At 42.6% G+C, this 15258-nt stretch overlaps 1 protein-coding gene across 1 annotated transcript in view; it reads right to left on the reverse strand.

The window, feature by feature from the left end:
• VGLL4 (vestigial like family member 4) overlaps positions 1–15258 on the reverse strand; it is a 100882-nt gene extending 85624 nt beyond the window's left edge. The window contains exons 1-2 of the mRNA XM_033140779.1: positions 15127–15258; positions 10758–10834 (exon numbers count right to left, since the gene is read on the reverse strand). Of these exons, the coding sequence (XP_032996670.1) occupies positions 10758–10821 (64 nt within the window). The 5' untranslated portion in view covers positions 10822–10834; positions 15127–15258. The remainder of the gene's footprint in view (positions 1–10757; positions 10835–15126) is intronic.

Here is a 15258-nt window from a genome sequence, read left to right on the forward strand (position 1 = left end):
GGAGGGGGAATGTTTGACGAACACAAACCCAAATATCTTTTGGGCAGATGAAAATAGTACAGTTCACTGAAACCTTCTCTTTCACTCTGTAAGGTAAACAGAAAGCACCTTTCAATTTGGATACAGTAGTTCAACATATCCGTATAAAACTTGTGTCCCCCCCCCAAAAAAAAAATCTACATGGCCACCCTCATTTATTGAAGTTCCAAGTTAACACAGGAATTTTTACAGCCCTTAATGGGTCTTTTGAACTACATTTGGTGAGTAACAAATTGCAAGGAATGGTCAGGCTCTTCCTGAAAGTTAACAGCAATAAGCAGTGTACACAATACCTTAAAGTCCTTTCCCCTTACTGGGATGTGAAGAGCTGCCACATTTACACACACACTGATCCAAGCAAGAACACTGGATTCAAATTTTCTTTAAAATGCTTGAGACGACCTAATGATGAAAATTATATCAATTCAAACAGCACCTAGATACGACACAGCTTTCCCTGAAATGGGGCCAAAATGTTTAATGCCTACCATTCTGAAACACACGCATCGGGTTTGAATGCATTTAGGTTATTCTAAGGGGACTGATATATGCAGTCTTCTGCCTTTGGCTAAAAGGTTCAATTTGACAATCTTATGGTTTCTTCTAAAGCATTCTGGATTCTAAGTAGTACAACTAGTATTAACAACACATATCGCTTTGATGGTTTCATTGTTGCTATAGAACATGGATCTCTAGCAGGGTACACAATATTGGCCCCAGGCTGCTGGGATTAGGCTGAAAGAAACATTCTGTTGTTGTTGTTCAGTCGTGTCCGACTCTTCATGACCCCATGGACCAGACCACGCCAGGCACGCCTATCCTTCACTGCCTCTCGCAGTTTGGCCAAACTCATGTTAGTAGCTTCGAGAACACTGTCCAACCATCTCATCTTCTGTCGTCCCCTTCTCCTTGTGCCCTCCATCTTTCCCAACATCAGGGTCTTTTTCAGGGAGTCTTCCCTTCTTATGAGGTGGCCAAAGTACTGGAGCCTCAACTTCAGGATCTGTCTTTCTAGTGAGCACTCAGGGCTGATTTCTTTAAGAATGGATAGGTTTGATCTTCTTGCAGTCCATGGAACTCTCAAGAGTCTCCTCCAGCACCATAATTCAAAAGCATCAATTCTTCAGCGATCAGCCTTCTTTATGGTCCAGCTCATTCTAATATAGTTCAAAAAGTGAGATTTGCCATATCTCTGGCTTGAAAAGTGGTCACAAGACCAAAAATGTTGCCTATGGAACATGGTAGCTGCCCACCTCAACAACAACAACAAAATCAAATAGCAAAGTAGACCACAAAGGCTAAAATCTGGCCTGTGAGAAAGCAACAGATGTGACCAAATGTCAACCTGTTTGCATTTAGGTCAGTAGAGCAGATCATGATAATATGATATGTCGGTTATGGGGAAAAGTCTGTTGTCAAGTAATCCTACCAGATTAACATATTTTAGTCTGATCTTCTGTATGTGTGTAAATATCGCTTGATCAGTATTATTCTACAAAACCATAGCTTCGGCAGTGTTTATTTACTCATAAACAGTACAAATCTGGCTGCCCGTGGGGGCGGGTTGAGGAGGGTTGGGGAGGGGGTGTGCACCAATCAGCGCGGAGGGGTGGCAGCGGAGCTGTGGGGCCTGGTGGCTTGTTGCACCCCACCGGCCATCTGGCAGCATGCAAGGAGAGGGGAGGCCACTGGCGGGGCTGCACTCGCTGGGGCGCCCCTGGGGAGGCCAGCGCCCTGGCTCCCCGTGACAGTAGGACCAATGGATAAGACGGGCCTGGGTACTGGTACATGCTAGAACAAGCCTCAAGTTTGCAAGATGGTTTGCTTAATGTCAGAATATGAACACTATTGGGAAATACTGGGGGCATTTCCTAGTTGCCACACATCAACTTGAAGATTGTTGTTTTTTAAAGGTTGTTGTACACATGTGAAAATTCTTGTATCAGATTTTCGGATCCCATCCATTAAATTACAACAGTAGCTATACCTTATTTTTCTTATGGTCACATGCCTTCCTTGTTTTTGCACCAATGCTACATTTCCAGCTGACAGGAAGAAGCAGGACTAGAGAAGGGTTAGTGGAGGAAAATGGTAAACACAGTGCAGAGAAATTCCATTCCACTTGCAACTTGAGCAGGATGCAGACTAATGCACAAACAAAGGGAATTATGGAGGCTTATCTGATGTTTAAATCTCATTGTTGCTGTCAGACAACTCAGCTCATGCAAGCTCAAAATAGTACTGTACTACTTCCTAGAACAAGGCAGCTGCTCACAATTCCAAGAGCACAGAACTTCAAAAACAGCCTTGAAAAAGGCAAGTAGGTTCACACTTCTACTTAGTGATGCATCTAGAGTCTGAGCACAGCTCCAGCACCAAAACAACAGCAGATACCACTGCCACAAGCATATCTTGTACAGCCTACAATGGATTTTCCTTAATGGGATGTGGCTTTCTCATTTATAGAGACCTGATTAAGAATCTACTTGCTGCTGACAAATTAAGTGTTGCTCCGTGCTAGAAACCCATGAAAGTTGTTTGTACTTGGCTTTTATGCTGAATGGATTTTTAAGATTACTGTGGATTTTTTTATTGTAGCATTGTATTATTTTTTGGTGCAATGCCTAGATAATTTATTTTATGAAGCTTCTTAATGAGGATGGTAATAATGTAGCAGTCACAGGATCCCGAAATTACGTTCAAATGAATTTAGCAATTGCTGGTGGCCACAGTTTCCTCCTAGACAGAGGAACACAGAAGTACTATACCCAAACCAAATATACATTAAAAATATCTATTCCCAATTTCTAAAAAACGTTTTTCATTAATGCATACTTATCTCATGACTGTAGAAATTGATTTGGTATAGTTTCTTTGAGATGGGAAGGAGGTTAAGGCTAGGGTACAAACAATGTATATAACCCTTGCAAAACAGACTACAAGCCGAGATCTAGTTCAGGGTTTCCCAAACTTGAGTCTGCAGCTGCTGTTAGACTACAACTCCCATCATCCCTAGCTAGCAGGAGCAGTGGCCAGAGATGATAGGAATTGTAGTCCAAAAACAGCTGGAGACCCTGGTCTATATATTTAAACCAGGGATAGCTAGCTAACCTTCAACATTCCAGATCAGGAACAGGAAACTAGATCTGGCTGCCCATCAGCTACCAGGTCAGGTCCAAAGTGCTGGTACTGACATACACAGTCCTAGGCACCCTTAGGACCAAGCTACCTAAAATCCCTCATCTACCTAAACAAAGTTGTTTTCCATTTGCCAGCACAAACACTACATCTAAGATGAAGCTTTGTTAATCAACTTGAACTTTGCAGTGACATGTTTGCATTATGCTTTGTTTGTATTCCTGTTACAAAGGAACACCCTTTCATGATTACATCAGATATGATGGCAGTTGGTTTAACAGCTCCTAGTTTAAACTATGATAAGGAAAACACTACATGAATCTGTGGTGTTTTTTAACGGTTTTGCTGTACGGGGGTTGTTGCTGTTAATTTTTTTCTATCAAATTCTTGGATCTTATGATTTATGTGGAAATTATTCAATTTGCTTGTGTGCTTTTTGCTATTTTGTTTCTGACTACTTTTTGTTACGTTTGCGGTTATATAATTTTTAGGATGTTGTAAGCTGCCTTGAGCATGGTTTTTAACTTTGGAAAGGCAGCATAAAAATAAAACGAATGAGCCTACCATGCAAATTTACTTAACAGACAGGTCAGGGCAATAATGAAGTAAGAAAATGAACTGAACAGGACCTCTGCATTTGATCATGCTGAGGCTGTGCTAAGCAAGTGTTAACAATTTGGATCTATTTTAAGGTAGATATTGCTTCTAAGGAATAAAATAAGATACTGGTTGCTAAATCAAATGACTGTTCTATTCTAAGCAGAGCTCTCTTCTAAATGTAGCAGCAACTATGTGGAGAGGGGGGTCAACACTCATCTATTAATGAGGTTTTTTATTGTGCACTGGTATTATTGCCTTTGTTCTCAATCACAAAGTTTATTAAATTTGTGAGGTCCATGCCTTTACACAAAATACCATAAAACATTATTAAAAAGATAAACAATAAAATTATTAAAATAAGTTAAAATTCATGCCGCGCTGTCCCAGCAAAGGAGACTACCCAAAACCCCCCACCATACAGGAAAGAAGATACAGCAACAGGTTAGGAGAGCAATGGGAGGGACCTCACCACTTCATCCAGGAACCATACCCTAGTTTTCATAGCCTTCACCACAAAGACCGCTACCACGTCGGAAAACTTTACTTGGTCCTCAGAGTTGACTATTGATTTGGGAATAGTTTGTAACATCACATCCCTGAAGGCCGAATAGATGGGACAATACAACATGTAATGTGTGAGATCCTCTTTGGTTCTCATATGACAAGGACATATACGGTGCTCTACCGGGATTTTTGCAAATCTGCCTGACAGATAGGGATAGTTTGAAAACGGGCCATGGTGAAAGCTCTCCGAAGGGTGGGATCAGTGATATTCGCCAAATAATTGGCACAGGTTTCGACTGTTTTCAGTTGGGGAAACCAGTGGGAGGACCCTGGGTTCTGTATTTTTGTGATGTCTAACAGAATTTAATCACTACATTACAGCAAAATCATTTCTACTACATTTTAGATGTTTAACTTTTTTTAAAAAAAAATCTCACTGGAGAAGGTCAACATACAAATTCAACATTTACTAGAAGTAAAATGTAACGTCTTTGTGAAGTAATTCCACCATAACAGGTTTTACAATTTGCATCTTGCGCAATGCAACGCCAAGTGCTACGTGCTATGCAGATGAAGCTACTTCAGCAACTATCGGGTGTTACAACAGAATCCATGTTTTGTTTTTAATTTCAGTATGTGGAAGAGGTTCAGTATTTGTATTTTTAATCCACTATATCCTATAAGTTTGGAGCGAACAGCTATACCCCAAAAGCATTTTAGGGGACTGGGAAACCCCTACCGGACCAGGTCAATGGTCCAGCTAGTTCAGCATCCTGATCTCATAGTGGTTAACCATATGCCCGTGGAAAACCCACAAGCAGCATCTGAGCACAAGAACACTCTCCCTTCCTGCGGTTTACTGCAACTGGAAATAGCTGGAACAGCTGGAACAGAAACAACAGAGTTGCAGGGGAGGAAATGAGAAATCAACGGTAAGAGAATCTACCCAATATTCCTAATACTATAGCTCTTCCCAGCTACTCCTGGCAGCACTCTACTTTCAACTCATAAAGAAAATATATAGTTTTGGTTAGATTTTCAATAGTCAAGAAACATTCCGATTCCCAGGCCAGTTCCACATCAACAAAGATAATGGTGTTTCATCAGATTCACACTCCAATGATATTAAACCCCATAGAATCAAAGAATCCCATAGGCTTGGGGGCATTTGTAGGAAGTGGATGAAAGACATGTGTCCCAGATTTGGCCATAGCACAACAGTTCGTGCCAGAGACAGTAGGAAGGAGGATGGGGCAACTTTAACGAGGTGACTCAACGGGGCGGCATGCTCACTGCAAATCTCAACTCTGGTCCTTATGTAACCAAAACAGCAGCACCCACCCATAAGGGATTCAGCAAACTGGGGTGGACCTAATGACTTGCAAAAGTACAAAAAATATTTAGGAACATGCTTCCAAAGGAGGAACCTTCCACATACACCTACCCCCAAAAAGAAGCCTAATGAGCATGCTCAGCAGATACTGAATGCTGACTGACTAGGGAGGGAAGAACAGAACATGTATCCTCAGCAAGCACTCCATACTCCATACTACAACATTTTGTTGCAGGTTTTACTAGTTTTTAGTACAGTGGTACCTCCGGTCGCTGGCAGGATCCGTCCCAGAGCTCCGGTCAGATCCCAAGGTTTCCGCAACCGGAGGGGCTGCTTCTGCGCACGTGGTGGTAGAGTGCTTCTGCGCATGTGACGAAAACCCAGAAATATACTTTACGTAAGCGGGAGTACGACTGTATTATTATTGTGACCACTTTTTTATATATATACTCCCAAGATCTAATTTTTGTTGATTAGACAAAAGAATTATTTCCACTATCATAATTTATATCAAAAACAGTAAGCCAAAAAACTAACACTGTTGCCCAGAAGTTTCATTAAATTTGGTGAGTTACCTAAACTCTTATTCAGCTGTTAGTCTTTCACCAGAAACTGAGGGAAGTTGGCATGCTGAGAGTATGGCTTAATTTGGCTGAGACACACATTACAGAAACAGTTACATTTTCAAGTTGTTAAATAGACTGGAAAATGGGGCAATTGTCTGTTTTGCTGCCTTGAGCTTAAAAAAAAAAAAGACATATAATGTAGCTTAGTGCTCATTAGCATAATCACTGAGTATAATTCCCCACTAAGGGAGAGAAATGGTGAAATATTTTTCACATTCATTTTGAAATACAGTTATAAAAGGTTCAACTGATTCTAAAGATATTGCACTTTTCAAATACAGTGGTACATACGTAACTGGTTCTGGGTTACAGTTCGTAACCTGAAAAGTACACAACCTGAACAAGCACGCAAAAAACCCGGAAGTAGCAGTTTGCGCATGCACGAATGCGTCTGTGCATGTGCGAACTGCGCAGAATGCTTCTGCGTATCCACGCGTCACACGCACTCCGGGTTGCGCTTCCAGTTTACTGGAGTTTGTAACCCGAAAAGTACGTAACCCGGAGCGTACATAACCAAGGTACGACTGTAGTGAGTGCTTCTGTTATATCCTATCCACAGAAATTCAGCAACCTTTCCCACTGTAATTCATGGAAAACAATGGCTTTATTTCATTTTCTTTGTATTACGCTGTTGGTATTCTGGTTAACAACACAATGTACTACTACTGGTGTGAAAATGCAACAATAAATAATAATCCATGTACAAATTTGGGTATAATAAACCTCAGCTCTATTCTTCAAGGCAATCCTAGTATCAACTACCTGGAAGTAAAGCCCATTGAATTAAACAGGACATACTTCTGAGCAGATACGTTTAGGATCGTGCTGTAAATCTGGAGCTTGAAGAACAGTCCTAGAAATTAATCTGCTTTGATGTGGCACAATTGCGCTCTAAACTGTGAACTGTTTTAACATTGCTTGTGATAAAACATACACAACTGGACACAAAACAAGACTACACATGAACATTTTTGCAGTTTGTAAAGAAGGGTTTAAAAACAAACAAACCCACTGGTCTCAACTTTCAGTCAGTCCAGCAATGTGGATTTTTGTTATTAGCTCATACCTTCCCTCCCACACTCCCTTTATTGTCTTAACAATAGCAACATACTATTGTTGCTTTTTAATACATCTATATGAATTCATGGGAAATAGAAGTTATTGCATTAGGATTGCTTATGTGCTCTCCCCCATCAAGCTGCAGCAGTAATTGTTCAGCATCTACAAGCCAGATGTTATGGTTCTATACACTAATATCTGCTTTCCTGATGTGAGGGTTGTGGAGAACTAGCCTCATGCCAGGTAGGGGTTAAATGTTCTGACAGTTAGAACCCTCAGGGGCGGGCTTAGCCTGGGTATAAAACACCCCTCCCAGTGGGCAGTCAGTTAGTTAGTTGAAGTGCGGAGAGTTGAAGTATGGGCAGGAGGAGTTAGAGTTAAGTGCGGGGAGTTAGAGTTGGAGTTGAGCAGTGTGAGTCAAGAGATAGAGCTGGGAGTTTAGAGTCTTAGGTGGATGTTAGCAGAGAGGATAATGAGATTGTGAAACGCGTTGTTATTGATATTTAGTTTACTATTAGAGGTATTAGGCCGGTAATATTTAGAGGTATTAGGCCGGTATAGGACAACTGTTTTAAGCTTATCGAACAACCTTTTATTTATCAGCAACCACAAGCTTTGTACGCAATAAACATCTTTTTAGTTCACAATATCCTCGTCTGTGGTGAATGAAGTAAGCAGGATCCAGCTAGTAGTCTGAAGGGCTGCAGTTGGGGACTGTTTGTCGTTGGTGCAGCACCCATAGACCGTAAAACGTCCGGGGGTGGGCTGTACAGGGCGAAGGGCCCGCGACAAGGGTGTTCCTTTTACACCAGGCTTCCTCAACCTCAGCCCTCCAGATGTTTTGAGACTACAATTCCCATCATCCCTGACCACTGGTCCTGCTAGCTAGGGATCATGGGAGTTGTAGGCAAAAAACATCTGGAGGGCCGAGGTTGAGGAAGCCCGTTTTACACAGTAACTCTACATTTGTTTCATATGGGGTACAAAGTATGTATATATGATTCCCCCCCCACACACTAAGGCCTCTACTCTTATGTTCTTGCCCTGAAGAAAAATGGCTGCAGCCACAATGTCACATATAATGAGGAATCAGACAGATGCTAGCAAGTTGGGCAGGGATTTAAGCGAGGCATAAAACCCTTCCCAAACATTCCCAGACCAGTATTATTTATTTATTTATTGAAAGGAAAAAAGACATATACACTTTTTGGGGGGTGGGTTAAGAAACGTCCACATCTTTAAAGGAATGGGGAACAACACACAACAGAACAGTAAACATGCAAGCTAACGAATTAAGATTCTGTCATTAACCAAAAGAAACATTGGCATGAACCTGCACACAATGCATGCTGGCATTAAATAAATCAGGGCCTCACAGTTTTTTAAATCTGTGCTTTGACTTTGGTGATTTAATGAGAAGGTTTTTTGGTAGGGTGGGGTGAAATTTATGTTGTCCTTCTTATTCATTGTTTTATGTCTTATCTGTATCCAAATTGTTTTCTTACTTATTCACTGCAAGCTTCCCGGAGAGCCTTATGTTATGAGGCAGGAGTATAAATAAAATAAAATAAATAACAACAACAACAACAATATAGAAATAATATATATATAAATGGCCCAAAAGGGTGGGGAGGGGCATGGAAATGAAAGAGAGAAAACACAGTATTGGCAAACTGCACATATATGGTTTCTGAAATTAATAATAGAGACTATCCATGTTAAAAAAAAGGTTGAATACAAGGCAAAGCCAAGCATGGAACAATTTCCAAATAGGTTTGGAGAAATCAATACTAATCCAAGCAGATGTAACAGGCAAACTGCCAACCTCCATTGTTTGATAACTATTTGTAGAATACTCAGAACACAGTAGAAGCAAACGGACACAGGCCAATGTCAACAGCAATGTTTGCAGTAATTTAAATGTGGAATTTTACACCTACAGTACTTTCTTTCTCACCAACCTTTAAGGAAACCTGTAATAATACAGTTACAGGTAGGTAGCCGTGTTGGTCTGCCATAGTCAAAACAAAATAAAAAATAAAAAATAAAAAAATCCTTCCAGTAGCACCTTAGAGTGTATCTGAAGAAGTGTGCATGCACACGAAAGCTCATACCAAGAACAAACTTAGTTGGTCTCTAAGGTGCTATTGGAAGGATTTTTTTATTTTGTAATAATACAGTTTTTCAGGGTGAATGCCTCCTAGAACAGATTAAGATCTCCGCACTGAGCAACTCACTGCCCACCAATGGGAAGTGAGCCATTTGCCTGCTTGCTTTAAGTGACTCAATGCGTCACTCAGATTATGTAATAGTCAGCATTTGCCTCAATGTAAGATCACATAACATCTTTCGGGAATTTCCTTAGTAAACAAATTGGTTTTACTCTGACTGATAGCTCACTTGGTAGAGCACAAGACTCCTAATCTCAGGGTTGTGGGTTTAAGCCCCATGTTAGGGAAAATATTCCTGCATTGCGGAGGGTTGGACTAGATGACCCTCATGGTCCCTTCCAACACCATGACTCTATGAAACTTAATCTTAACCAATTATGGGCAGGCCAAGCAAGTCTTAATGTGGGATTGCAAGAGTAGACCAAAGCCTGTTGCTTCATCCAGACAATATAACCCATGTACTCTTATTTCATTTAAAATTATCTCCCCAATCTACATTTAGGAGAAGGAAATTTTCCCCTCTATCTTTCAAGTCTTTTTTTTAATCATTGAAATGTCCACAAAGGGTTTTGTTTTACACACAAGAAAGGCAACACAATGAGCAAAGAGATAATCAATTTAGAAACCATCTAGGATATTTTGTTTCATTCACACCAAAATAATTTCTTTAACATCATCTTTCGATCTGTGCATTATATACATGAACTACAGTCACGTAGAGGGACGCAGGTGGCACTGTGGGTTAAACTACAGAGCCTAGGGCTTGCCGATCAGAAGGTTGGCAGTTCGAATCCCCATGACGGGGTGAGCTCTGGTTGCTTGGTCCCTGCTCAGCAAGTTTCCGTGCTCAGCTGTTTCCATGCACTGCTCTAGTTCGCCAGAAGCGGCTTAGTCATGCTAGCCACATGACCCAGAAGCTGTACGTCGGCTTCCTCAGCCAGTAAAGCGAGATGAGCACCGCAACCCCAGAGTCGTCCGCGAATGGACCTAACCTTTACCTTAACCTTTACCTTTACCTTTACAGTCATGTATTTCATGTGCTGCTCTGGTTTTGCCAGAAGCGACTTAGTCATGCTGACCACATGACCCAGAAGCTGTCTGTGGACAAACGTCGGCTCCCTTGGGCCAGTAAAGCGAGATGAGCGCCACAACCCCATAGTCGTTTGTGACTGGACTTAAATGTCAGGGGTCCTTTACCTTTACAGCCATGTAAGTCAACAGCAAGGATGCACAATGACTACCGTACCAAACCTCAAGACGAAGACAAAAGTTGAACTTTAGGCTTACGTTTTTCATCATCAGCATGCACGAGGGATGCTGCTCTTGACAAAACATCCAGTGGAGTCTCCATTCCTGGCAGGATCCTGAATAAAAAGAGAATATATTTTGTAACTTTCTGAAACATGAAAAATAAAATGAGAAAAACACCTCATTGCTACAGAAAATAGTAAAGCAGGGACTTCTTTGACAAGCCGAGAGCAAGAATTCATTAAGACGAAATATGTGCATGTATTTCAAACCTCTGTTTTTAATTAGTCCTCTGCAACCACATCATAGTGCAATGTGTAGCAGTTTCTTTCAGGTGATCACAATGCCATTTATCATGGCTTGTGCTTGAATGACTAAGCCTCCTCACCAAGTAACTGAAGAGATAACTGTGCAATCTAGAGTCATTCTCATCTACAAGCTATGAGCAATGCAATTCTTCAACTTCCAAGTTCTGATCTAGAACAGAGCCAGCAACCATAGGCCCCTAAGACTTAAACATGCCCAAACAAGACTGTAAAAAGAGAGATGTAACTGTGGAAATATTACTTCCTGGCAACTACCTTCAAGGGTGGAAATTGAACCACTGACCCACCACATGCCTTGCTGGTTGCCGAAAACGGCTCTGTTGGAAAATTCATTTTGGAGTCACAGCTTCCGAACTGCAGTGCAGGTGTCTTTACACCCCTCCCTAAAACAGGCACGGGGAGGAGACGCTTCAGTGTTCAGGTTGTAGGAACTACTGTGCACACCTAATGATTGTTTTCATTAAATGGAATGGATAAGAAGATCATGGGAACCCTTTGTTTGATCTTTTAATAAACCAACTCAGTTCCAGAAGCACTGCATGCGTAGCCAAACAAATCACTGCTGGTATGCAGCAAACAAATAAAGCACATTTAACAATCCAAACAATAGTGCTGGATGTCCCAGGTAACCCAATTTTCTAGGCTGGTACTAGGAATTCCCAGCGCTGCCAGGAACACACAAAAATCCCTGTCTCAAAAGTTTCACAAAATTATAAAGACAACTATTGTAACAAAGATGGCAGAAGTACCAAATATGGTACACAGCAGTATAGCTCCATGGAGCAAACAGATTTGGCTCTGTTCTAGCAACTTAACCTCACCTAGGCAAATGTAACCAAATGCAACACATTGGCTCTCATTCATGGTCTTGTTGGCCCTGCTACAGACCTTCGGACCTATAAACCTGGCAACCTGCAGAGATGGACGATGAGCTGACTCATTTGTGGTCAGCAACAGCTTTCTAATATAGACCATGAGTACCTAGACTACTGCTGCTTCAACCGATCTGTACATGGCTTTAGGGTCAATCTCCACATGTGGATCAGCTTCAGCAGGCTCGAAGCACAGATGTGCCATGCACACACAACATGCAGATGTGTTGATCAGCTCTGCACAACACAGACAATCACTGGGTTGAGGTCAAGGGTGAGGACTGCCTCTGTGAAACCAATCCTTCCTCCACATATTGATTCTACACAGTTTAAAATGCCTGAAAGAGCATTTTACGAGGCTCTCCTTCATCTTTCTGCCACATCAATTTGACACGTATCTCTTGCAATTTCCTATAAGGCATTAAGGGAATACCCCTTCTGTTTTTAAAAGCATAACCCCACATCATTCTACTCCTTTATCCCAAATGAAATGTCACGAGTCTACATGTGCTCAAAAGCTAAAAATAAAATAAAAAGCATTGCTCATATGTCATGACTGCTTGCAAATAATTTTACATGAGGCCAGTGTGCTGCAGTGATTAAGAAGCAGACTTCCAAGCCTAGCATCCTTCAGATGCTCTGGACTACAATTCTCAACAATGTCAAATGGTCAGAGATGATGGGAATTGTAATTCAAAACATCTGGAGGGGACACGATTAGGGAAGCCTGAGTTAAGGTATCCAACTAGAAGTAAGGAGACTCAAATTCAAATCAGCTATGAGGAGAGGTGGCCTTGGACCGGTTACTGATTCTCAGGGTTGTTGTGAGAATAAGACTGGAAGCAGGAGAACCATATCTGCTGCTTTGAACTCCTTGGAAAGGCAGTTATTTAGAAACTAGAAACAGGATAGGTTTAAGCCACTTCAACAAATACTTTACACATAATAATGCTAAGAATAAAAGAAATTCAGGAGCATGAATTTAATATTACAGAAGATGTTCCACAAAATGCATACAGAAACCTCCACAAAAGTACTGTAAGGCTCATCTTGCAAGAGCTTCCAGAATGCTGTGTCTTGGTCTCACCTACTCTCCAACTGTCCCAGACTATAATTTGGATATAAATGAATGATGTTTGACCATGAAAGATTCTACCTTCAGGGCACCAAAGTGGATTTTAAGGCTTTATGATTATTTCAACATGAAAAGCATGCTTTTGGACCAGAATTGTCATTCTTCAATACTACCACAGGAAAAAAGAACTGTATTTGTGGTGGGAGCCATTGCTCTGCTTCCATTCTTCTGTTAAAATGAGCTCACCTGCCAGAAATATTGGTTACAGCAGAATGTGTGTCAGTGCAAAGAGCTGGAAGGCAGAATCTTGAGGCTCTTCCACTCCTACCTCATAATTGTAAACTAAACTGCAATTGTAAACTGCCCTGGAAAAAAAATAAATCCTACACCGATTCAGTTTCGAAACCAGGCCAGTTAGTTCGGTTTTCTTTCCTTAGGACATAGCATACCATCATAGTGCCAGTTCACCCTGTTGGAGGAGTCCTGCTTTGTGTGAGAAAACACACAGAGAAAGTTTTTGATATGGCACTAGAATCACCACATGCTCCTCCCATCAAACTGTAAGATTTCTAGAAGATAAGACAAATTAAATAACATTTCCTTGCTTTTCTTTTTAAACTGCTCCGTGAGTTTTTTTTTTTTTTTACCATCCTTACATTCCTTCATATGCACCGTTGGGTGCTGTCTCTCACAGACTCTGAACTCAGGTGATCTTTTGCTTTAAGAAGCTCCCAATGCCACAAGCTGGAGACCAAATCAAAGTTGCATCACAACTGTCAGAGAAGAAGGCGTGTTTACCAACAATACAGAAGGCACTCACTGGGGTGGAGGTACCGGTAGAACTGACAGTCCTATTCTCATGGGACGAGAACCAGATGCCTCTTCCTTCATGCATTGCAAAGAGGACATGAAACTTCTAGGATATGCCTACTACTGCAATGCAATTTGGCTGATTCTCCTCAGCATATGGCCATATACATGGAACAAATAAGAAAAGGAAGCAGCCAAACTGCATATCAAAGAGCCCATGAAGCAACAGAAGCCAGAATGGAGCTGGATAGTCCAAACAAGCCCACAAAGAGCAACCAGGTCGATGTGCCATCAGGGGTAATGGTAACAAGCCTACAAAACAACTCAAGGAGGACAAAATCAAAGCCACTGCAAGATTTGGCAAATCATACTTTTCTTGCCCCTCCTTGCTTCTGTCTCCTTCCTGGGACTCTTTGACCAACCCCTCAGTCAGTTGACTGGGGATTACCTACTTCTGTGATCCAGCATGTTGCTGGTCCTAAAACGTCTGTTGGGTTCAACGTGCTCACGCGAAACAAGTACTGGGAGACACCAGGAACAGAGCTGGGTGAGGCATCTTGCAAGAGCCTTGGCGAGGAAGAGCTCGCCGCACGCGGCAGGATCTCCTCTCTACAAACGTAGCAAGGAGCGGTGCCCCGGATCAGGCAAAAGGAAGAGTCGCCTGCAGGGTTTCTTCTGTGGAGCAAAGAATTGGGCTGCATTTGGACTAGTGCTGTTAGGGGCAAGTTAGCGCCGGCTTTAAAAAAAGAAACAAAAAGAAGCGGGGGTTTGTTTTCTTTTTAATGCAGCGTGCAAATCTGGATAGTCCCACTCGACTTCCCCCACCCCACCGGGCCCACCCCCGCGCTCTTTTGCACATGCATTTTTAACACTGCAAACATTCTGGGCGCATTCTGAGAGGAAAACACGAGAGCTAAAGAGAGCCTCCTCGCACCTTCTACTCGGGGTTTAGGTTCAGCGCTAGCGCGTTATCCCACCAAACAGACAAACAAACAAACAAAAAGCAGCCAGTCACGCGGGCACACAGAGTGTGCAGGGCATGTGGCAAGTCTAGACACAACTCTCTGCAAAAGCACCCGGCCTGCTTGAGGGAAGCATGGAGTGGCTCCGGCCACCAGCTCCACACCGACGCCTCCTCCTCCAGGGGGCCGCCAAGAGGCTCTCGCGTACCTCGCCTGCTTGCTTGCTTGCTTGCCTGCCTGCCCGCGCATCTCCCTCCAGCAAAGCTCCCCCCCCCCCCGCAGCCCCGCGCCGCCACCAAGCGTGCCGGGCGAAGCGGGCTCCGCGAGCTGCTGCAGCAGCCGCAGTTTCGTCGCCTCACTCACCAGTTTGCACGAGCTCCGCGCTGCTGGGTCGCTTCCCCCCTGCAGTGCAGAGCCGAGCTGAGCCGGGCCGGGAGGGGGGCGGAGACCAGCGTGCTCCCGGCGGCGGCGGCGGCGGCGGCTGCTCCAAGCGCC

The sequence above is a fragment of the Lacerta agilis genome, chromosome 2, assembly GCF_009819535.1.
Source record: "Lacerta agilis isolate rLacAgi1 chromosome 2, rLacAgi1.pri, whole genome shotgun sequence".
Lineage (NCBI taxonomy): Eukaryota > Metazoa > Chordata > Lepidosauria > Squamata > Lacertidae > Lacerta > Lacerta agilis.